General features: G+C 35.6%; 1 protein-coding gene across 1 annotated transcript in view; it reads left to right on the top strand.

Moving 5' to 3' along the window:
- LOC126368904 (putative inorganic phosphate cotransporter) overlaps nucleotides 1-24,043 on the top strand; it is a 32,619-nt gene extending 8,576 nt beyond the window's left edge. The window contains exons 2-10 of the mRNA XM_050013136.1: nucleotides 9,653-9,741; nucleotides 10,917-11,116; nucleotides 12,140-12,376; nucleotides 13,060-13,269; nucleotides 13,579-13,746; nucleotides 14,240-14,456; nucleotides 16,161-16,282; nucleotides 19,567-19,683; nucleotides 22,144-24,043. Coding sequence (XP_049869093.1) covers nucleotides 9,708-9,741; nucleotides 10,917-11,116; nucleotides 12,140-12,376; nucleotides 13,060-13,269; nucleotides 13,579-13,746; nucleotides 14,240-14,456; nucleotides 16,161-16,282; nucleotides 19,567-19,683; nucleotides 22,144-22,368 — 1,530 coding nt within the window. The 5' untranslated portion in view covers nucleotides 9,653-9,707 and the 3' untranslated portion in view covers nucleotides 22,369-24,043. The remainder of the gene's footprint in view (nucleotides 1-9,652; nucleotides 9,742-10,916; nucleotides 11,117-12,139; nucleotides 12,377-13,059; nucleotides 13,270-13,578; nucleotides 13,747-14,239; nucleotides 14,457-16,160; nucleotides 16,283-19,566; nucleotides 19,684-22,143) is intronic.
- Nucleotides 24,044-24,329: the final 286 nt, after the last annotated feature.

Genomic DNA, 24,329 nt, shown 5'->3' with positions numbered 1-24,329 from the left:
AACGCTGTTAGATTTATTTTAGTTTTAAATAAATATAATATATGTAAAATCATTGATTTCTTTTTAGTGTCAGTTCTTAAAATTTCTAAAGTAGACACCTAATTAGGTAATAATCATAGAATGACGTGAATAAAGAAACTGAATATTCATAACTACTAAATTATTTTGACTTTTTGTCCAGCTTTAAAATATTTGCTTTAACATTAAAAATAGGCTAGTCAAATCAGTTACTTTTACTCAGCGTCAAAACTCGGAATTACTACCTATTACATTTATTTGAAAAAGCAACCGGTGGTTAGGAAAACGTGTCAAAATGTCGCACAAATTATTACATTTTTCTTAAATAAAATTCATATATATGTTAAATAGAAAAATAAAAGGATTTTTGTGACCTTTAGATCTGTCTTTCTTCAGTAACTAAAATTTAATAATTTTTCTTCGACCTAGAAAACTACCCAGTTGTGATGCGGAACCCTTATCCCATAAAGGTAATGTATAACCAATGTGACCTTAAATTTGGACTTATTAAGTCCCATGCCTATTGCCATTAACAGGGCACAAATACTTTAAAGTGGAAACCTTGTGGAAACTAAATCATCCAAATATGTTTCATAGCAACACACAATCTAGATATCTTTGTAAAGATAATCAGACTACACATCAATTGTTTTCAAGTAGGACTTAGTGCTTGACTTTCAATGTTTATTCAATATCTTGTACAAAATCAGCCGTGGTAGCCCACTTGAAAGAACGCTTAACTCTTACTGTGTCACAGGTTCGAATCCAGGACGGGCCCAAACGAATGATTCTCAAAATTGTTTTCGAATTTATGTTTGATTGGAAGCTCGGACAGGGCAGTCTCTTCTTTATAAAACCATGTCTGTTAAATTTTCAAATTAGTTAAGAGGACCTAGTGAGAAACGGGATAACCGCTACGATAAATGAGAATGAACTTTATGACATGTAATAAATTAATATTATGAAAAGAAAAAAAAACAAAAAAAAACAATTTCTTGCGCAAAATTACAATTATAACGTAAGTACGTAGTTAAGTCAGATGCTTTGTAAGGGGCACCGTTTTGACGTGAAACTGACTTAAATCTCTGTATGAAAGTTATAACGCACTATAAAATCATAAAGATAATTTATTTAAGCCTGATAGTAAACGAGATATACGGATATGGGTACCATACAAAAGCAGGAAAAGTAGGTAACAAAAATCACATCCGAATGTATTTTTTAAAAAAGGAACATGCCACGTTTAATTGGCCTTTAGTAAAATGTTGTATGGAGAGTACTGGACTTTATTAGCTATATAATTTATTCAGAAACATCTCAACAACCAACTAAGTATACTTATAAGTCATTTATCTTCTACTTTATTCTATCATAGATTATATGGCTAACACTTAAGCTTAATATTGATTTATTTTTAAATTACGGTAAGTACCTATTTACCTATCTTACTCATGCGGGTCGTTTGGCATAGATCTGCTTTTAAGTAGATATCTATTATACGTCTTCTTTGCTTTATTCATCAATATTATTGTTAAGAATATAGAAAAAAACATACAAAACAAACTTGGTTGACATCTGTCCATCTGTTTTGAAGACTTCATTTTATGTTATGCAGAAATAATAATATTTCTATAACTGTGACTAATCATTAAATAACACTTTGCGTGTTTACAGATAATTCTTTAACGAGTTGAATTTCAATCATAACAACTTAAGTGAATTTTTCGATGAATTTATTACTTTTTATAGAAGGTAACGTCTTGTTCAGTACAATTAGTGATTAATTATTTCAGTACAGATAAAGTTCGGTCACTTTGTGAGACTGTCCTTTGTTTGGTAAGGACTTTTCAGGCTTAAATCACCTGATTGTCCGAAAAAGTAAGATGATTCCGTGCTTCGGAGGGCACGTTAAGTCGTTGGTCCCGGCTATTAGCCGTAAAAACACCTCTACCAATCCGCATTGGAGGAGCGTGGGGGAGTATGCTCCATACCCCCTCCGGTTGATAGAGGGGAGGCCTGTGCCCAGCAGTGGGCTGTTTATGTAATGCGCGGTACGAGTTAGATCTGTCAAAGTAGAGACGTCAGTGCTGTGACGATCGTTAGCATAGTGATGTTTGAGTTCAGATTATGCCGATCGATTCTGTTTTATCTAACACTAGTAAAACTTGAGTTTTCGTTTCGGATATCCGAGCTGCGTACCTATTGCAAACAGATTGCAACGGTGCAATTTATGCCACTAGCAGTTTAATTACCTACTTGCCATCTAGGACAAACTACTCGTTCTGGCTTGTAGGTTCTTTAAAACTTACTTAGTTTTTGGAATAAAATTTTAAGGTCTTGAGAATGAACTTAGTTGAGTTGAATGGTCTTGAAATGGGGTGTCGATGGCGCGCTATGCTGACCGTATAAATAATGATTAATTCATTAATAATTAATAGCTATTTATAATATTTTTTGTATAAATATTGTTTTTTGCTCTTTTTGTTACAAGTCTCTTTGATGTAATATTGAGTAAGTAAAAGTAGTAAAATATATAAAACTTCAACAAACTAGAAAGAGTTTCACTCAACAACCATTCTCGGTACGTGACAGTTGTACCTACCTACTTTAAATGCTTTTCAAAACAAATATTTTCATGCTTTAACCGAATTTAACTTTTATTGAATTTGCCACTTGTAACTGGTTTTTAAAACTGGTACTTATTAAATGTCTTTGATGTCAAACCTGATGATATATAATAAATAGCGTTTAGTGCGTTTACTCAAGTTTTCAAAATATAATCAAAAAGCGAATAATTACGATGGCGTCGTTTAATATTATTATTTAATATATTAGCTGAAGTAAGTATGCTACGTGCCTGCTTCGGTTGATAGAGGGGAGGTCTGTGTCCAGCAGTAAACCGCAATGACCTCCGAATAGTAGTGGGCAGTATTACGGGTCACTGCCTAGTCAACAAACACCTATTTAACTTAGGGATAACGGACAGCCCACTTTGTAGAGGCTGTCTGGACGCAGAAGAAACTGCCCCCCATGTAATCCTGGAATGCACGGGAGTGTCAGCACAACGGGGAAAGGAATGGGGTCGCTCCGCGAAGCCTGTGAAAACCCCGGGTGGCTTCTGGGCTTCTGGAAGGAGATAGGTTGGCTTACGTAGTCAAAAATTACACGCATAATGGGCCATCTTAGAGTCTAAATGCGGAAAACAGAGCCCACTAACATAACATAACATAACTGTGTCCAGCAGTGGGATGTGTGTATATAGGTTACTAGCTTTTACCCACAACTTCGTTCGCGTTAAATTCTGGGTTCCCTTTCCTAATGTACCAATTTTCAGCTTCCTACCTTGAAAACTGCGAAAATTTCACCCCCTCTTTGGAGGGGTTGGGGACAGATTTCCACAAAACATGATGCATGATTATTTTGTTAGGCACAAATAGTCCGTCCGTACCAATTTTTAGCTTTCTACCTTGAAAATTGCGAAATGCTCCATTCAATCTTCCATCCCCATTTTAGGGAAGTAGGGGTTAGAAAGAGACAAAAAGTAGCCCATGTCGCTCTCCGTCCCTCCACCTATCTCCACTTAAAAATCACGTCAAATCGTCGCTCCGTTTTGCCGTGGAAGACGGACGAACAAACAGACACACACAGAGACTTTTCCATTTATAATATTAGTATGGATTTATTACGACTATATTCGCAATTTGGGGACACACACAGGACAGCATGATGAACTAAATACCCATGCTACGCCTCTTTCTGTTAGACCAAATATGATTATAGTGCGATCGAGGCAACTGTGTTAATATTGAAATTATTTTTCAAACCTATGGATATATTATGTTACCCACACAACTTACAAATGCCTTTTCGACCTTGTTAGTACTGTTTTTCTCTTAAAATCTACTTCAATATCAATTATGCCTTTGAAACTGTATTTTTGATACGATCGTAGTAGATATTGAACCGTGAACGTTACGATTGAGTAATCGACCTTCACACGATATTGACCATGATAGCGAAATATTGCTAAACCACTGTAGACCTTGTTATCTCATTATTAGAAAATAAAATAGATATACTTTGATTGCAAGCTGTTGTGCATTCTTGCAGTTGAGGTATGTGTTTTGATCGATACCTACTAAATTAATGCGTAACAATGTCAATGCAGAACAGAGTCAGGACGTTATTCAAAAACTGGTGTCGCCTATCAATACATGAAATTCAAATTCAAATTCAAAAATATCTTTATACAATAGGTAACATAGTTACACTTTGAATCGTCAATTTTACATAACGAACGACTCATCCGCCTAAAACTACTGCAGCTTCTCACAACCTGTATAGCCGGGGAAAAGAAGCTGCAAGAAAAACCTCGGCACAGGGCCCTAGACGTTCTTTAAAAAATCCATAATACATCAATCCATAATACAACAATTATTAATATAGTGTTGATTTCAGCATTCACTTCCTAATTTTATTTTAAGTTACAAATATCTTTCATTTTCAAATCCGCCGAAAAAGAAAGGAACAGCCAATTGACACCTGTTTTGTTTTTTATTAAATGAGAGAATGAAACAATACACCGGACGAAACAAATAGGAATCTCTCTGGAATGGAACTCGTTAAACGAGTGCTGTCGGTTTAATTCTGTTCGGTTATTTGCTAAAGCAATTCTCCGCTCCCCACCAGTGGCTAAGCTAAGTTTACCTCACCCCCCTCGGTCTCATTTTAGTCTTCAATCGTATGGGCGTCAGATGTCACTTACACAGATGCGCCTGTACGAAAACTTCAATGAGTAGTGTCTGTGTAAAACGAGGTGTTTTGATATAGTTTATAAATGTAGGTACGCTTACATTATTTATTTTATTTTTACTTTTATTTTGCACTGTTTATCCTGCTAAGATTTTATTAAATTCATTTTCTATACCTAATGGTTGCCTGGAAGAGATTGCTACCTTAGCAATAAAACCTCCTGTTGTACTAGCTAACTGATTATAATAGTTTATTATTTGAATATTTATTTTCAGAGAAATAAAGAGATTTTGTATTGTATTGTTTTGTGTGAAGTGTCCGGGGTGCGGCCAAAGTTAAAAACAAAAATTGTATCTTCCCGTCCCTATCCTTTTCGGTGGCTAAGAAAATGACAGTTATAACTTTATAAGTTAGGAAGTCTCTGCTGAAAGCGACACCATTACTTATCAATCAAATGGATAGCTCAGATCGTCGCCGGAGTTGTCAAGTTATGTGTAATAGTGATGAAGTGGTGTCAAGAATATTGGTATTGTCCATTGTTTATTCTATGGTACAATCAAATAAGTAAACTTATTAGAAAATAAATAGTTTCATACGTACATACATACATAAACTCACGCCCGTTATCCCTAATGGGGTGGGCAGAGCCACAAGTAATCAAAGACAACTTGCAGCCACTGTTGATACGATGTCGTAAGCTGGATATGATGAACCGTATGGTGATAGGGGATCAGCCTATCGCCCATAACATTAGTCCATCATGTTAGAGGACACAATCCCTCTGTCGGTTTTTACGACATGCCCGGGAAGACAAGCAGCTGAACGTGTTCTATGTTTTTTATTTGCTCCCAGAACAGCATAGAAGTAAATAAATAGTTTCAAAGTTCCATCATATTTTCTTCTAAAATAAAAGGAAACATTACTCTTGTTATTTTACTGATTAGTTATAATCATTATATACGGCGATATCCACTACTCATTAGACCCATTAAAAAGACTAGAGAGAAGAAGATAGCGGTTACGAAAACGAAAAGCATTTTGGCTAGGTTAGGTTAGGTTAGCAACCCTGAGGTTGCACAGGTGTCCATGTTTCATTCAACTGTGGAAAATTTTCCAAAATAAGCAATTTTTGAGACATGACTAAATGTAGTAACAGATGTATTTAAGAATGTGGTATGTATGAAGTTACGGGCGTGGAACAATAATCGTATGACACGTGCATGTAGTGCCTTTTTAACCGACTTCAGAAAAGGAGGGGATCTTTTTTTTAATGTATTTTCCCGATAACGGACGCTTGGGCCGATTTGGATAATTATTTTTTTATTCAAAAGGGTATGGTTCCCAGGTGGTCCCGTTATCAACATCATGATCTGATGACGATCCCTGAGAAATCGAGAGCAACCCTCAAATTTTATAAGCACAATGATTTTTGTTTTTATAGCCTTTACCCGTGCTAAGGGAAACTCAGAAAGAGAAAATTTAAATATAAAAAAATTCTAGCACGGACGGGTCTGGGCACAGGTAATTTTTTAAGTGTATTCTTCAAAGCTACACCAGTATTTACGTCTGATTATAAAAAAATATGTGGCTGAATTGTTGATGGAAGGTTAACTCCTCAATGGTTAAGAGTTAAAGGAAAATTCTTTCACTACTGTACGCATATTCAGACTGCTAGTTATAATATCAAGTGACCTGATGATGGAAGATCGTCATCGACGTCGGAGTCGTGACCTTGAAAAGTCAGGAGTTAGAATTCTTTGTTAGATATCAGATATTATTTATTACATAAACCGTGGCTACTTGGGTGTTCCAAAAGAATTTAAATATTTACAATAATCAATTATTCTTTGAGCCGGTCCTAGCCCAACTAAATTACTACGGTATCAACTCCAAAAATAATTGATTATTGTAGAGGTAAATATTTAAATTAATTTTCAGGGTTAAATTTTGTACATAAATAAAAATATAATTTCTTTATAAAATTTGTGTTTTGTTGTATCGTAAAAAATAAATGCAAATACATTTTTTTTTACTTTTTAGTTTCTGCGTGTTTTTCCATTGCGCTTTTTTGTGTTTGTTTTGTAGTTCATGTATCTAGGGCGGTTTTTCTTTATTTAAAAAGCGTTAATTTATAATATTCCATGACATAATATTTTTAAATAGGCTGTTATAACGTTTTTATGACACCTAAGTAAGGATACGGCAAATTTTGAATAATATGAACATTTGAACAAGTATACAATTTTATTTCGGGTGGTTTTTCCTTAATATTTAGGGTATCGTACTCAAAGTACATGAAACCATTGTAAAAGTTATCCAGTTTGTTCTATCGTCCATCGAAACATTGTTATTATTATACCAATACGGTGTCATGTTAATAATATTACTTACTAAAGTAATTGATGGAACATCTTACATCGTGTCCTGCGTGCCCGAACACCTGCACGCAGGAGGATCTGATGAGCGCTGCAGATAGCGCCATACTTGTTGCCAAGTTTTGGGCGGATACTATTTAGTTTGCCATCGACACGATTAGAAGAAAGTCATTAAAGATATTTCTATTCGGATTGAATTATGTGTATTTACCTTCCTATTAGTGGCGAAACATGTGTTACGTACGTATAAATAGTAGTTATAGTACATCACAGAGCATATAACACAGAGCAAGGCGTGGAGCATACGGGTGCACTGCGGCGAGCGGGGCTTAATAAAAACACCTCTTTCCGATGTGATGCAAACATTTAGAGTTATGGCAGGCAAGCTACGGAACCTTAAGTTTATATCTGTCTGAAACGTACTTGGTCGATTCTTTTCAACGTTTAAGAAAAAAAATGAGATCTCCTTTCCTTGAGTTATAAGGAAAACGCGCATTTATGTCGAATGAGAATTCCAAACCAAGCTGGGAATTCTTGACGAGGTATTAAATAAATTGAAAGCCATGTTATTAGATCCGTTTTGTTAGGCTCTCTCCTACCTATGATGAGGTATTTCTTTAATTAACAATATCATTATTCAATTGCGTGACTTCTTCTGTCGTGTGGGTTGTAGGTAAGGTTGGTTATTGGCCTTATCAACCCTAGTGTCAGGGCTACATAGAATTGCCTGAGGCCACTGACATGGCTCATGCAATCACAAGTTCGCAATTTTACAAAGTAATTTTAAAATCGGTAGATGGTCAAGGAAAATTATTAAGAAACATTTTTTTTGCGCATACATTTGTTAATCATTCTGAATGGAACCAGTTTATTTTTATGTCAAATACCCTTATACCTGGCTTTTTTAGATTGTAACGATAAAAGTAAATTATATTAATGCTTCTCACTTAATACCTATTATCATATCTGCGTAATAGTTAAATGTCCAATCTTATATTCTACATGTGTTAATCGTGTATATAAGTACTTTGTAAAACCGCGTACCTATTAAACAATAAGTACATTTTATTTTTTAATTTCCTTAACTTTTCTACCGGAAGACTAAAGTCTTTAATTCAATGAGGATAAAAACTAGAAGCTCAAATGTAGGCAATGGTCACTCCTAGATTATTCCTATATTTTACAATTCTCCTTACTGTCCAGCTAAACTTCGCGATAAATTGCTATAAAATGTTGAGCAACGTAGAGTTTATCCCCTCTGAAGGATGACTTACGAAAAAGAAAAGCAGGCAGTTGGAAAAAAAGACAGTTTTAATTGAAAATACGTTTTTCTAACCAATGCATAATAGGGGATAAATATAGCACTATGATTTTGCAGTTAAACGCTGCGCAGTTTACTTAAATTATGTGGGAAACTGTCAAAATTTAAGAATACTCAACAGTAGCGACACCTGATGTAAGAAATAGGTAGCTTTTATCGACACATTTCTTCAGAAAAAATACACTAATTAGGATCAAAACATCTCTTTATACATCTGTAAACTTTTTTTGTCTTGTATATAATCATTTACTGTTTATATGTATAATATGTCAAACGTTAAAATAAGTCTGTGTTCAAGGTACCTTTAATTATACCTGTGGTTCAATATAGATAGAAAGGTAATGTCATTGACCGAATAATGATAACCACTTATCAAACGCCCTTCTATAAGGTTGCAAGCATTCGTAAAATATTCGATTTAAGTTTGTTCTTGAAGTGTCTGTTATCAAGTATCGCTTGAATAAGATTATTAATTAGATTCATCTCATTGAAGATAAGAGTCATTTTATTGTAAGTGACTTAAATCTGTTTTATTCGAAAATAAACTATATTTACGTCTACTTACTCATAAGTAAATAACAAACTTTCATCATCATCATCTAGCATTATCCCGTTTTTCCACAGAGTCCGCTTACCTAACCTGAAGATTTGACAGGTTCGGCTTTCACAGAAGTGACTGCCTGTCTGACCTTCTAATCCGCGAAGGGAAAACCAGCCCCATACAGGTTAGGTCACATACCTCCTCCGGTTTCCGCACGATGTTTTCTTCACCGCTGAACACGTGATAATTTATGATTCAAACATGAATTCGACAACAAATAGCAAACTTTCATAATTTTAAAATTTCTCATGAAATTATTTATCTTTTACATCAGTGTCTGAGTGGCTTAGCAAACAATACCTAACCTAGAATCTTCAGTGGAGTGTTACGACCTAATCTGATTAACTAGAAATTATAATAAGATTTATAAACAATATACTTACATGATAATACTACAAGATGACACATAAACACATGCGTTACATTGTGATACACTCAAAGCAAATTTGTGTCATTAAGGGCCTGTCTTATAACTGTCTGATATCTCTCCGTTAAGTGTTAGAACTTTAGGACCATAACTCAACGAGACACCAGAGCCACGTCGAATATTAATAGTAAATAAAAAAATATTTACCTTTGTTTCAGATTGGCCCCAGAGCAGATAAAAACAACGTAAAAATATCTATTCCTAACAACAATTATGTTACCAAAATGGCGGCAAAGGATATCCAAATGTAAGTAATTTATTTCAATTTGGTTTAACGGAAATACAATGCAATATATTTTTTCTACGTGACTTGAAATGAGATGACGGTGATTTGGTCATGTTATTTTACGATAAAGGCTTACGGTTGATTTGGTTGGGAGTTCTCCAGCTGTCTAAGCTTTTAATGTTGTTTCGTCTAAGCTGGATAGGAATCTAAAGTTTCAAATGGTTTTAAGCACAGTAGTCGCTAAGTTAAGCTGCATTTTGAGAACCGCTTGTGTGCAATCGGCTCTAAGTGTGCATTACTTTACCTAACTTATCTACACTTACAAAGACGTATTAGCAAACTTGAAGTCTTGTAGTCTTGTTGTGTTCATTGAAAACAACATTAAAGTTTCATAGTGCTTACAAACCAGAATGTTTACTGATAACATAACATTCAAACGCTGATTTACATTTGGTTACTTATTCATAAATAGTATTTTAGAGAGCTATAAAACTCTATCATCGTCATCATCATCACCAGCCCATTAACGTCCCCACTGCTGGGGCACGGGCCTTCCCTATGGATGGATAGGGAGATCGGGCCTTAAACCACCACGCGGGCCCAGTGCGGATTGGTGGTTATTAACGACTGCTAATGCAGCCGGAACCAACGGCTTAACGTGCCTTCCGAAGCACGGAGGAGCTCGAGATGAAAACTTTTTTTTTTGTGGTCACCCATCCTATGACCGGCCTTTGCGAAAGTTGCTTAACTTCAACAATCGCAGACCGAGCGCGTTTACCGCTGCGCCACCGAGCTCCTCAACTCTATAAGCACGTTTAATTCACACTAGAGTAGCATGGTGAAGTTTGCTTCATATTCCATCACGTCGATTGAAGGTTTTGTCCGACTTGACCTACTTTATTTACCTATGAAATCTCTATTCTATTCAAACGTGCTTCAACTATATGTAACACTTTATCTTAAAATCTTGTTTATACCCTATTGAAACTAACATAATTAGACGGATATTATCTCTCGTCTCTCTCGCACTAGGCGATGTACTACATATCTGCGCTACTCTTATTTTAATTATGCTTTGTTCAATAGGGTACTTATATTGGTTGCCGTAAACCGAATTCGGAACCATCATCCACCCTTTTATAATTTTATATATTTGATTTCTCCTGTATACTAAATTTATCGTTTTCTCCGCTCAGTGTTCCTAATTCCTCAGCGGTATGTTCTGGGCATCATGGGTCTACTGGCTGTGTGCAACGCGTACACCATGCGGGTTTGCCTCAACCTCGCTGTCACTCAGATGGTCAACAATACCAAGTATGAAGACCTACACTATGACCCCGACGCGTGTCCCGATGATAGCGAAGTATCGGCTAACGGAACTGTTACTGTTAATCCAGTAAGTATTATATACCGTATTTTCTATGATAACGTGTAAGTGAGTAGTGCAACAAGTTATCAATCAGAAAGACAACTCGCAGACACTCTAAAGGGCCTTACAAAAATTGCGAGGCAAATGCCCCGCACGCCATAATTATGCTATCTATCTTTAATACTCCGTTGTTAGTAAAACTAACACATTACCTTCATCTTAATTCTGGCATGTGCCTCGCCACACATACACATATTGAGACGCTTCCGGCGTACAGCGTAAAGGACACATACCTCGCAATGTTTTTTCGCCTTAATTTTAAAGTACTATTATCGTGTTTGAGAATGTAAACGACTCGAAACATTTCGTAGCTTCATTATGGTTAAAAGCGAAATGTAATATTTTGACATATTCATACTACATTACGATAATATCAATTGTTTTATTTCTGTAAACTTCGATAGTATTGATCGCCAACACTACATCGCAGTGGCCGGCGCGAGTAGTTCATACTCACTGTCGGCAGTCCCTTCTCCTTTGCACTTTGATGAAGCCATCTTCATAACGGTCATGTTAAAAATCACGGACAGTTTTACCACACAATTATCAGACCATCGCCATTTAATATTATAATACCGTAAATTAATTAGCGTCAAAATGGCGGGACCAATTGCTTAATATTGAAATTGCATATTATTATTGTTAGATATACTATCTATCCACAACTATTTGATACCTAAACTAAAAAAAATCTAGTACCTTTCTCATTCAAAAGATGTACACGTTAAACACTGGTCCCGGCATTTTGATATCAAGATAGCGGCACCAGAGAAAACGGCGAATCGGAGCTAGATAATTGTTACATACTTACCACATTTTTTAGTTTAGGTACCAAATAGTAGTGAATAGGTAGTATAGTGGTGGTGGTGGTAGTGGTGGTAGGTAACAATAATGCAATTTCAGCATTAAACAATTTGGTCCCGCCATTTTGACGCTAATATAAATGACTATCTTGTCCAGCATTCCAATGCTGTTTTTTTTCTATTTCAGCATGCAATTTTCGATTGGTCAGAGTCAACACAAGGACTGATCCTCAGTGGGTTTTACTATGGCTATGCCTTAACTCATATACCTGGTGGGTATTTGGCAGAGAAATATGGCGGGAAATGGACGTTGGGCATTGGTCTCCTTAGCACGGCCATCTTTACGATGCTTACCCCCGTGGTGGTCAAAGCTGGTGGTGCAGTCGGCTTGTTCATATTGAGAGTCCTGCAAGGTATGGGTGAGGTAAGTTATATTATAAAGTTTAATTTAGATTAAAAGGTAGAGTACCTAGCGTGCTCCGGAGATAGCACGAAGTCGGATGGCTGAGTGTCATGATTACACATACTTTAAAAGAAGTTTTAATATTTGCAAGTGGAAATATTTTTACTTTACTGTCAAATATCTGGGAAAAACCCTCAGCGCTCCGATTTATGCAATTAGGTAGTGAATATTGACAATCAAATATCTATCATGCATATATGCATAAGACATTATTGCGCATAAGAACTAGTGAACAAAATACACAGTTACATTAATTACTCTATTGAAACGGCAAGGTTTTCCCCTTATACATAATACCTTATTCAACAGATCTCACTTCGTTGTGAATTATTAAAAAAGATACGGAATTGCTAACTTTCCTCCTTAATTATGTAGGTAGATACCTACCTCTTCCTCAATGCGGGGACTTTTTATTTACCGTACCTAATTATGTAATTCACAACTGCTCAAATATCTAGTTTGGATTTTATTCGAGATATAAGAGTATGGAACTGAATTCTAAAATATAGTTAGTTGTAATCGATTGTCGATAATATCATCGCTGGAATTGGCTCTTTGAATTTTATGTATTATTTTGATCCTGCCTTAATCACTTTTTCTTCCAAGTAGGTTTTAAGGTTCTAATGTTAAATTCTTCACTTCAGGGTCCAACGATGCCGGCTCTGATGATTGTGCTGGCTAGATGGGTCCCACCTCACGAGAGGTCTCGTCAAGGGGCTTTGGTCTTCGGAGGTGCTCAAATAGGAAATATCTTCGGCTCATTCATGTCAGGGTTCCTCATGGCTGGAGACAAGGACTGGGCCAACGTGTTCTATTTCTTTGGCGCTTTTGGCGTCTTATGGTTCATTTTTTGGGTAAGTTTCCATGTTCTTACTTAAGACGAGAAGCAAATTGTACTGATATGGTGTTCTTACATAGATTTTAACCTAAAATAAAAAGAGACCAGAACGAACGGGTTACAACATATTTTTGGAAGGAGTGACTCCAGCTAAACTGTGATAAAGGTAGAGTCCAGTAGATAAGTTTTGTGTATTGTCTGAAAAGACATTCGTTCGAATATTATTCAACTGTGCCAAAATTATGTGGTTGTTATAGAGTAGGCTGCCGTTATAGGTTGAATTGAACCAAAACCTTGTCTTATGTTTTTTTTCTTTTCTTTTCAGAGCTTACTCTGCTACAGTACACCAAATACTCATCCTTATATTTCCGACGAAGAGCTAAAATATTTGAATGAACACGTAACAAGCGCTGAAACAAGCAGTGTTCGGGATCCGGTACCATGGAAGGCTATAGTGAGATCAGTTCCCGTATGGGCCCTGCTTTTTGCTGCTGTAAGTATTCGTTTTGTAAGAACAAACAAACATTGACTTTTATTTGATAATTTATTTACCAAAAATAGCTGATGATTCTCAAAAAACGAGTTTTGTCGAGGAATTTTTTGTGCCGCTTCTCTTCAGTCGTAACACGGTCTGCCTTTAGGGTGTAAGTGGTATAACAGTATATTTTTTTTAACTAAAATAGAACCTTGACTCTCAGTAAGTTGATGATCCTACGTTGAAAATAAACGATAGTTTGTCCTCATTTTGGATTTAATTACCTAAATTACTTTCTATTTTTTTAAGGAAATGGAATCAGTAAATGATACTCGTACTCTGGTTTTTTGTTGAGTGAAAAAAAAAATCCCGCTATTGTTCTTTTTCCTGTATTAAAGTAATAACTGACAATATCGTCGTTTACAATTACGTTCATCAAAAAAATATATCAATGAAATGGTTTTAAAACTAATGAAGTGGTCACTTATTCTTTTTCGTTATCACTTTACAGGTCGGACACGATTGGGGCTATTACACCATGGTGACAGATTTGCCGAAGTACATGACAGACGTCCTGAAGTTCAATATTGCTGCCACTGGCACCCTTACTGCTATCCCCTACCTTGCTATGTGGGTCAGCTCCTTCATCTTTGGTTGGGTTTGTGACGTTTGTGTCAAAAGAAAATGGCACACCATCAAGACTGGAAGAATTATTCACACTACTATCGGTAATATTTTATTCTATGAACTCACCACCACCACCATTGCATTCGATTTCCAGAATTAAAATTCATGTTTGGATCATAGATGATTGATAAATCGTGATTTCCAGGATTTGGGCTCGGATAAATAGGTAATGGGTAATAGTAAATGAATGATATCTGGCGAGGATTGGGTGTATGTACTCCTCTGCTCCTTCGGGGATGTAGGCATGTTGCTATGTGTTATGTTATTTATCATTGTTTAATACGTATTTGGTTATCTGTTGCACCAGTTGTGATTTAGGAAAATCCCCCCAACATGATACAATTTACAGGCGTGTTTAGATTTCATCTAACAGACAACTAATCAAGACCCATGATGACTTCCATTAAATCTGGATATAAAGCTTTGCATTGTCATGAGCCCAAGAAAGTTGATTACTAAGTACAATTTTATGTTTTCAGTCTAATTTGTTTATTTGCATTTTGACGAGTTTTGTGTTATCTTGTGGTAGATTTACATTGCTGGTATCTCATTTCATTAAATGACTTATTTCGTCGCCTTATGGCAAAAACTTTAAGCGCCTTTTTGTAAAATCACATTCAGGTGTGATTTTTGTTAACAAAACTTTGCAATAGACACGCTAGTGCACATTGTCGCAATAAATTATTTACATTTCTAGTTTCAATCTAAGTAATAATTTGTGGTCTCTATTTTCATTTTGAATGTAAATGAATTGGGTAATTGAATTTGAGGTTTTGTTGAAATAATCACATCAAAATGTGAGTTTCAAAAAGGTTTTTAAGGAGGTGATTTGCGGCTCATTGGGTAAACAAATGTCAATAATTTTGCAAATATAGCACGTCCACCTAATAACGTAATAAAATAATACGAGTATGACCCCATGCAGTAAGTTTGGTTTATCTTATACATATGTACGCCCTTTATATGTATATACGCCCTTTATTACTGTAAATGCACGTTACTCTACCCGAACGCGCCGCTGCGAATTGGACTAATGGTTAATGGATAGTTGTCAGGTATCAAACTACAACAGGACATTGAACTACTATAAATTAATCAAGTTTAAGTATTTACTCAAATACTTAAACTTGATTAATTTATAGTGTGTAGTGTCGTCAGTGTACTCACACTGACGTATCTGATGTATCTGGATAGAACATCAATCTATGAAAAAATATTTATTTACTAACTTAGACACTACAAAAATACACAAAACACTTATTTACTAATACACAAACATTTCTAAACGCGACGCAGGCTCAAAGAGCTGGTGTTATAACTTTTGGGGTAACTTTTTAGTGAGGAACAGACAACCAACCTCCTTATGAAAAAAGATTATTTATCGTAACTACCCATTAATACCACATACGTTGTTGATTTTTGACAACTTTAATGTCTAAAAAAATTTCTAGGGGCAGATTTTTTTTTATAATCTTCGCGGTCGTGTGTGTTTTAACTTGAGACCGATTCCGCTCGGAACACTTCCTGCATGATAACCACGCCGCGCGCGGCGCGAATATATCGAGGGCTTCGACCTATAAACAAAGCGAATTTTATCTGCGTAGATATTCCTCGAACGGCTATGGGTCGATATAATTCACGCCGCGTGGCGTGGTTGCCGTGCCGCGAGGGTTATATCTATTTAAAAGTAGTGCTACATTACGTTGATTAAGGCGTCTACATATGACCCTTTTTATGTATTCCAGCGGCAACGGGTCCAGCAATATGCATCATATTAGCCTCATACGCAGGATGCGATCGATACGCAGCGGTGGCTTACTTCATCGCGTCCATGGCTCTTATGGGAGGCTTCTACAGTGGCATGAAGGTACCTACTACTTCAATTTCTAAATTAACGCAAAGTCGAATATGTCCCTAGAGTGTAGCGAAATGTAATTGAACGTAAGTGTGTGTTTCCCATCTCGGGACTAGTAAATGTGTAATCCAATAACAAAACTGTTCGCCAGAGTAGATTTTTTTTTTATATGCTTCTTAGGGAAATGCTGATCATAAACGTAAAAACTGCGTAGGAAACAAAGAGTAGTAGAATATTTTTTGAAATAAGTTTTACTGATTATTTACTGTTTTTTTTTCTATTATTATTATACCCCCTCCGGGTGATTGAGGGGAGGCCTGTGCCCAGCAGTGGGACATTTATAGGCTGTTTATGTTATGTTTTTATATTTTTTTCTGTGTGTTGCCTTTTAAATGACAATGGGCACTTTTGTATGAAACTTGGTCCAAGAACCTCCACTGATGAGACTTATATGTAATGAAAGCTTATGCTTTCCCTATGATTCTGGCAAAGTTCTATCAGATTCTGTCCCGGGGTTCTTTTTTTACGGCCATGTTTGTCCTGGCTAAAAATGTGATAAAATACAGTGGGAGCTAAAATCGACTCAAGATTTGTTGCTGGATAACTAAGTCTACACAAATAATTATGTATCATATTGTATATCATTTTAAAGAGGATCTTTTCCAGAATCCGAAACATAAAAAAAAACAAAAAAAAAATCTTTTTGTAAGCGAATTATAGTCAATTTATATCTGCAGCGCCATTGTTTCTCGGTAGCTAAGTTCAAGTTTCATGCCTTTTACCCCTTCCAAAAGTATCTTACCGATTTTTTTTATATTGCTTCCGGAATTTGATCTGAGTGATAATAACAAGAAAAATAAATAGACACCTCTCCGATAGAGACCGCCTAAGCTATTGCCTATTGCAAGAAATCGTCATCATTAGCAAGTCATTACGGTATTGCATATAAGCTTATCAGCAACTTGGAACTTGGTCCAAGAACCTCCACTGGCGAGACTTGCATGTAATGATAGCTTATACTTGTCCTATGATTCTGGCAAAGTTCTACCAAACTCTGTCCTAGGGTTTTTTTTACGGCCATGTTTGTCCTGAGTGTACAGTAGTGGACTGCAAAATCACCTCAGGATTTGTTGTCGAAAAACTATTTAACTAAGTCTATATACATAATTATATATCATAATGTATATCAATTTTAAAGGGGAAGGTTATCAGAATCAGAAACACAAATAAAAAAAATGCATTAAGTATGTAAACGACTTTTAGCCAACTCACGTCCGTAGCACCATTTTTCTCAGCAGCTACGTACGAGTTTCGCGCCTTCCAACCTTTCCAAAGAAGCCCAATTTTTTTTTCCTTCTTCTGAAATTGACTTTAACCTGACAAGTGACAACAAAGAAAAAAAATAAAAAATAAGAAGAAATAAAATAGATACCATTCCGATAGAGGCCGCGTGAGCTATGGACCTATTGCAAGATAACGTACTCAAAGGCTAGTCATTATAATCCAACAGACGTAACATGTTTAGAATGCGGGAGGACGCAAATGTAGTATGTTTTCTTTCACCACAATCTTGTTTTATTAATCCAGGCTTATATCTTGTATTATATTATAAACAATGCCGAATGGTACAACTAACGTATCGTAAACGTAAGGTTGCCTGGTAGTAATTGCTACCTTGGCAATAAAGCCGCCTTTTGCACCAGTTATTGCCTGAACTTGATTAATAAATGTGTTTCTTTTGTATACAATAAGAGTCATTGTATTGCATCTTGATTAGAATGACTTATTTCTTGTTTCTCTCGTACTAAGCTGTATACTGTTAGTGTTAAAGAGACACATATTTCGTCTCTTTCGCATAAGGCGATGTACTACATTTCCGTCCCGCCGCATTCTAATCATGTTACGTCTGTTGGATTATAATGACTAGCCTTTGAGTACGTTATCTTGCAATAGGTCCATAGCTTACGCGGCCTCTATCGGAATGGTATCTATTTTATTTCTTGTTGTTGTCACTTGTCAGGTTAAGAATGCAATATCAGAAGAAGGAAAAAATGATTGGGCTTCTTTGGAAAGGTTGGAAGGCGCGAAACTCGTACGTAGCTGCTGAGAAAAATGGTGCTACGGACGTGAGTTGGCTAAAAGTCGTTTACATACTTAATGCATTTTTTTTATTTGTGTTTCTGATTCTGATAACCTTCCCCTTTAAAATTGATATAAATTATGATATATAATTATGTGTATAGACTTAGTTAAATAGTTTTTCGACAACAAATCCTGAGGTGATTTTGCAGTCCACTATTGTACACTCAGGACAAACATGGCCGTAAAAAAACCCTAGGACAGAGTTTGATAGAACTTTGCCAGAATCATAGGACAAGTATAAGCTATCATTACATGCAAGTCTCACCAGTGGAGGTTCTTGGACCAAGGTCCAAGTTGCTGATAAGCTTATATGCAATACCGTAATGACTTGCTAATGATGACGATTTCTTGCAATAGGCAATAGCTTAGGCGGTCTCTATCGGAGAGGTGTCTATTTATTTTTCTTGTTATTATCACTCAGATCAAATTCCGGAAGCAATATAAAAAAAATCGGTAAGATACTTTTGGAAGGGGTAAAAGGCATGAAACTTGAACTTAGCTACCGAGAAACAATGGCGCTGCAGATATAAATTGACTATAATTCGCTTACAAAAAGATTTTTTTTTGTTTTTTTTTTTTATGTTTCGGATTCTGGAAAAGATCCTCTTTAAAATGATATACAATATGATACATAATTATTTATGTAGACTTAGTTATCCCGCAACAAATCTTGAGCCGACTTTAGCTCCCGCTGTATTTTATCACATTTTTAGCCAGGACAAACATGGCCGTAAAAAAAGAACCCCGGGACAGAATCTGATAGAACTTTGCCAGATTCATAGAGAAAGCATAAGCTTTCATTACATATAAGTCTCATCAGTGGAGGTTCTTGGACCAGATTCGCCCATTCTCCTTTCATGTTCGCAATATTTTTTATGTTATTTATAGTCTTATTTATCTTTTCTCTTCATTCGTTGTTTATTTTGTTATTTTCTTGTCATTCAGCGCATTAGGTTACAATGTAGTGCTGTATGTAACTTCATAAAGAAATAATTAATATAAATAAATCCTAATATAAAATAAGTAAATTAATATAAAATAAGTCCCGTTACGGACCACCGTAACGGTACCCATAAAAAATCACAACGATTTGTTATAGAGTCAAAATGAAATCTATTTTTGAAATTTCAAAAATCTTCTTTATTTTTTTTCAGGTGAATGCCCTAGACTTGGCACCTAATTATGCCGGTTCCCTGACTGCGATGATCAATGGGACATCAACGATATCTGGCATCATCACGCCTTATTTGATAGGACTTTTGACGCCTGATGTGAGTACATAATATAACTTTTAAAAATATATATTCATGCCAGTTATGCCAGCCAGAAAATCAGCCTAATACAGGTTAGGTCACATACCTCCGAAAATGCAATTTCTCGGGAATGTGATTTTCCTCACGATGTTTTCCTTTACCGCTGAGCACGTGATAATCATTTATGATCAAAACATGAATTCGAAAACAAATTCGACAACCATTGGTTTAGGCCTGTGCTGGATTCGAACCTGCTACCTCAACGTGAGAGGGAAAGGACAGTGAATCTGAAGACAAGATAAAAATAATATTATTTCGGTAATATTATACCTAACTAAAGTTATTTGCAAGTATTTTAATATTTCAATGATTATTACAATGGCAATCTTTCGTTTAAATTACAAGTAGGAAAGTGAACGCTATACAAAGTAACAAGAATCTGAATATCATATTACTTCGGAACACTTTGTAAATTTTCCTTCGAAATATCGAAACGTTTTCTTTCAAGGGTCCCGAAGTTTCTGTTTGAACAACAATATTTTCATTGAACTCCGGACGTTTAGTGGGTCCAAGTTTTGGATCAACAAATTGGGTTCGCGACTTTTTGAAGGGTGAATACCGAAAAGTTTTAATAATAGGCTTTTATTAATAAGCCTTGTCATATCGCCCTTGAATCGGAAGGTTGCTGTCGAACTTTATACGTTTGAAGGGTGGCTTGTGTTTATGGCTTAGACAAGTTTCACTTCAGACCAGTTTAGAAGTGATTGAATAGCTCAAAGTGTTTAAGGAATCTGAGAGTTTGCGCCAGTAGGCTTAGTTTCGCGGCTTTCGATACCAACTTCTACGTTAGGTACATAGTTGAGTTGAACGTTAATTGGTTTTGGTATGTAAGGAATTTTAAAGGGATGTAGAAGCACTTAGTAGGCCAGTATGGGCTTCTCTATGCTTACCATCAGGCATAGTCGAGCCAAAATTCTTGGCTATTACAAAAAAAATAATAATAGTAAGAGCCATGATTAATTTAATACGAATATTTTGATATAGATAGTAGGAGCAATGGTATGGTGGTGGTATGTTTTCTTTATTGTATATAAGTAGGTACGTAATTGAGTTGGTGTGTCCGTGGCTCACGTTCGATAGGTCTCCCATAATACCAGCGCCGCGGCCCGTGCTAAGCACGTGTCACGGCATTATGCTGAGGGAGATCCTTTTTTTATTTTGGGCGCCTCCATTGTGTATTTAATGTCTGTCTTATTTGTCTTTTTGTCTTTGTTTTTTTTTCTATTTTTTTTTTTTATTTCTGTAATGTAAGTTTGTAAATGTGGCGTCCAATATGGAAATAAATATTTTCTTTCTTTCTTTCTTTCAATGGCAAGATCGATATATCTCTAATATACAGGGTGTTTATGACACCGTAACGAACACTTATGTACCCGTACGGATGCCTGTACGTGCTTGTACTAATGCGGATGATCCAGCTCATGATCATGATTCTGAAATTTTAGTGGAATTTTCGGTACGATGTCACTAACATCCTGTATATAAAATAGATGAAGTACGATGATGGGATGGTAGGTATGTGAAGCACTTCATATTTAGATATTATAAATAATAATTGTTAGACTTATTAACTAACAAAAGTTGTTAGTACAAGCATACGATCTATGTTAGATCGTATGCTTGTTTCTGTTACTTTTTAAGTTTAACACTAGTATGTATAAACATTATCTGAAATGTTTATGTTAGCAAATCCCTTCACTTGTCTTCCTTAAAGTTTGAAACCACAACATCGTAAATGTATTGATATCATTCATAGTATAAGTTTTAATAGGTGTTATTAGCCTGATAAACGTTGTTAATTATTTAAGATTTTTTTGCTAACAAGACAGTGTCATGTTATCAAATTAAGTTGTACATACTAATGATGAAATAAAGAACATTTAAAAACAAAAACAAAACTAACAAAAGTAGTGTACATTCAATGCCCAAATCATCTCCCTAGCGTTATCCTGTTTTCACAGGGTCCGCTTACCTAACCTGAAGATTGGATAGGTCCGGTTTTTTACCGAAGCGACTGCGAAGGGAAAACCAGTTTAATACAGGTTAGGTCATACTTACCCGAAAATGCATTTCTCGGGAATGTGGGTTTCCTCACGATGTTTTCCTTCACCGCTGAACACGTGATAATCATTCATGATCCAAACATGTAAAAAAAATTCGACAATCATTGGTTTAGGAGTGTGCTGGATTCGAACCTGCGATCTGAAAGTAAGAGGCAAGCGTTCTACCAACTGGGCTATCACGGCTCCACGGTTTAATGCCCTAAATAAGAAATTAAAAAATGTGTATGAAAAAATCATTGGTTTCTTTCTTTTACTAATATAAATGACCACTTGACCTCATTTTCATGTACTTGTGTAAGTACTTTAACTGTACCTCCTTGAGCCTGCTTGTCAACAATTCATTTCCTTTTTCCAGTCAACCTTGGTGCAATGGCGGGTAGCATTCTGGGTGTGTTTCGCGGTGCTGGTAGGCACCAACATCATCTACTGCATCTGGGCGGCTGGTGATCAACAATGGTGGGATGACGTCAGACAACATGGCTACCCGGCGGAATGGAAACATGGTCCACTGCGAATGGCCGAACAAGACAAGGAGAAAAATAAAAATAAAAAAGCCGAGGCTGAGGGTACCGTGCTTTGATTTTAGAACAGCTGTTTTATATAAATGTACTAATGACGTTACTATTAGCATTGTGCGTATAGGGCAGCTCTTTTTATTGGTATGTCTCTTTCGCACTAGCATAGACTAAACAACAATACTACGTATAGAAGAAACAGCCTCCGTGGTCTAGCGGTTAGAACGTCTGGAAGATCTGGAGGTCCTGGTTCGATTCCCGATGGGGACATTGTCGAAATCACTTTGTGAGACTGTTCTTTGTTTGGTAAGGACTTTCCAGACTTGAATCACCAGATTTTCTGAAAAAGTAAGATGATTGCATGCTTCGGAGGGCACGTAACGCCGTTAGTCCCGGCTATTAGCCGTAAAATACCTCCACCAACCCGCAATGGAGCAGCGTGTATGCTCCATGCCCCCTCCGGTTGACTGCGGGGAGGTCTGTGCCCAGCAGTGGGACGTATATGGGCTGTTTATATTTATGTTTATATAGAAGAAACACTTTTCAAGAGACTCCCGAATTTGAGAACTCAAAGAGGCGGTCGATACATATCGGTGTGGGGCGGAGAGGTTACCTTTCTATACGTTATAATATTATTCTTTTATTCTATGACGGAGTTTGTAGAGAATCGCTGTGGTCTGAGTTTTTATGGAAATTACGAAGACTACATAAGGCTGTTTATTATGTTAATTTAATAAGCCATTAATGTTGATAACCAGTGTTCCTTCATTGACTAGTTTTGATCGTAACTGATATTTTTTTTATTGGAGAAAAGTGTCGACTAAAGTTTTGTAATAATATTCAATTATGTACTTAACAGTTAAACAGTATATTTCATCAGATTATGTACTTAAAACAGAATAATAATTATACCCTATGGATCAGAAGATAAAGATAGGATGATTTTTTTAATTTCGAATACATTATTTGTACAAGATGCAAGTCGACTCCCAACGAATTATCCTCTGTCCACCTCCGTTAAAGACCATGGGCGTAATGTACATATGTGTAATAAATTGATACACATTATACTCATAACAGGCTAAATTATACTTTTGCTTTTTAATAAATTTCTAAATTATGGTATTGGTTGGAATATCAAAATGAAATTTATTATAGGTACATAACTTAAAATACTAACACATATCAAATACTTTTTTATGAATTATTTCCTCGTTATTTAATGGAAATTTATTTAGCTCCTGTGATTAAATCTTCATAATTTATTTATTTTTCATAAAAACTTCATTGTAATATTTATATTTTAATTATATTATGTGACGTAGTTAATATAGTGCCATTTACCTTTACAATGGTTCTAATTCCAGTACATACCATTTAATTTTATTTTAAGTTACAACTGTCATTTTTTTATTCGCCCAAATAGGAAAGGGACGGGTGATTGAAAGCTGTCAATTTTAAAATCAATGAATAACCCTCGCGAATTTTATTTATCAATGTATTTTTTTATAGGGTTGTTTTAGATATCAGAATAGAAAATTACAGGTATAACTTAAAAGAAAATTAAATGGTATCTGCAGAAATTAGCACCAATGAACGTGAAAAGTATGTTTTAAGTAATACCGTTTTTGAAATATTGAATTTGTTTTCTAACACTAAACTGTTTGTGATATAATTATTGTGATCGTGTAAATAATTTTAGTTTTGTTAGGTAATCGAATAAAATGTAAGTGTTTAAAAGTTTTTGTTTTATTCTAACGTTTGAAGAAAAGTAATAGCAAATGTGTTTACACGTGTATTTGCTGGTAATAAATGTAGGAATTTAGGTAATCGGGTAGTGTACTAGGTTCAAGATAAAATATAAAATTCTGATTACTAAATAAAGACTTCTGTACTATTGTTCTATTGTTTTTAAGTAGTTATTTTTTTTTATTTCAAGGCAGGGTTACAATAAATACTTATTTACAAAATCGTTTATAATAATTAAAACTTTACTACTAAAACTAAATTAAAAAGCTCAATTAAA

Source organism: Pectinophora gossypiella, chromosome 8, assembly GCF_024362695.1.
Source record: "Pectinophora gossypiella chromosome 8, ilPecGoss1.1, whole genome shotgun sequence".
Lineage (NCBI taxonomy): Eukaryota > Metazoa > Arthropoda > Insecta > Lepidoptera > Gelechiidae > Pectinophora > Pectinophora gossypiella.
This window is presented reverse-complemented; position numbering and strand designations above follow the sequence as displayed.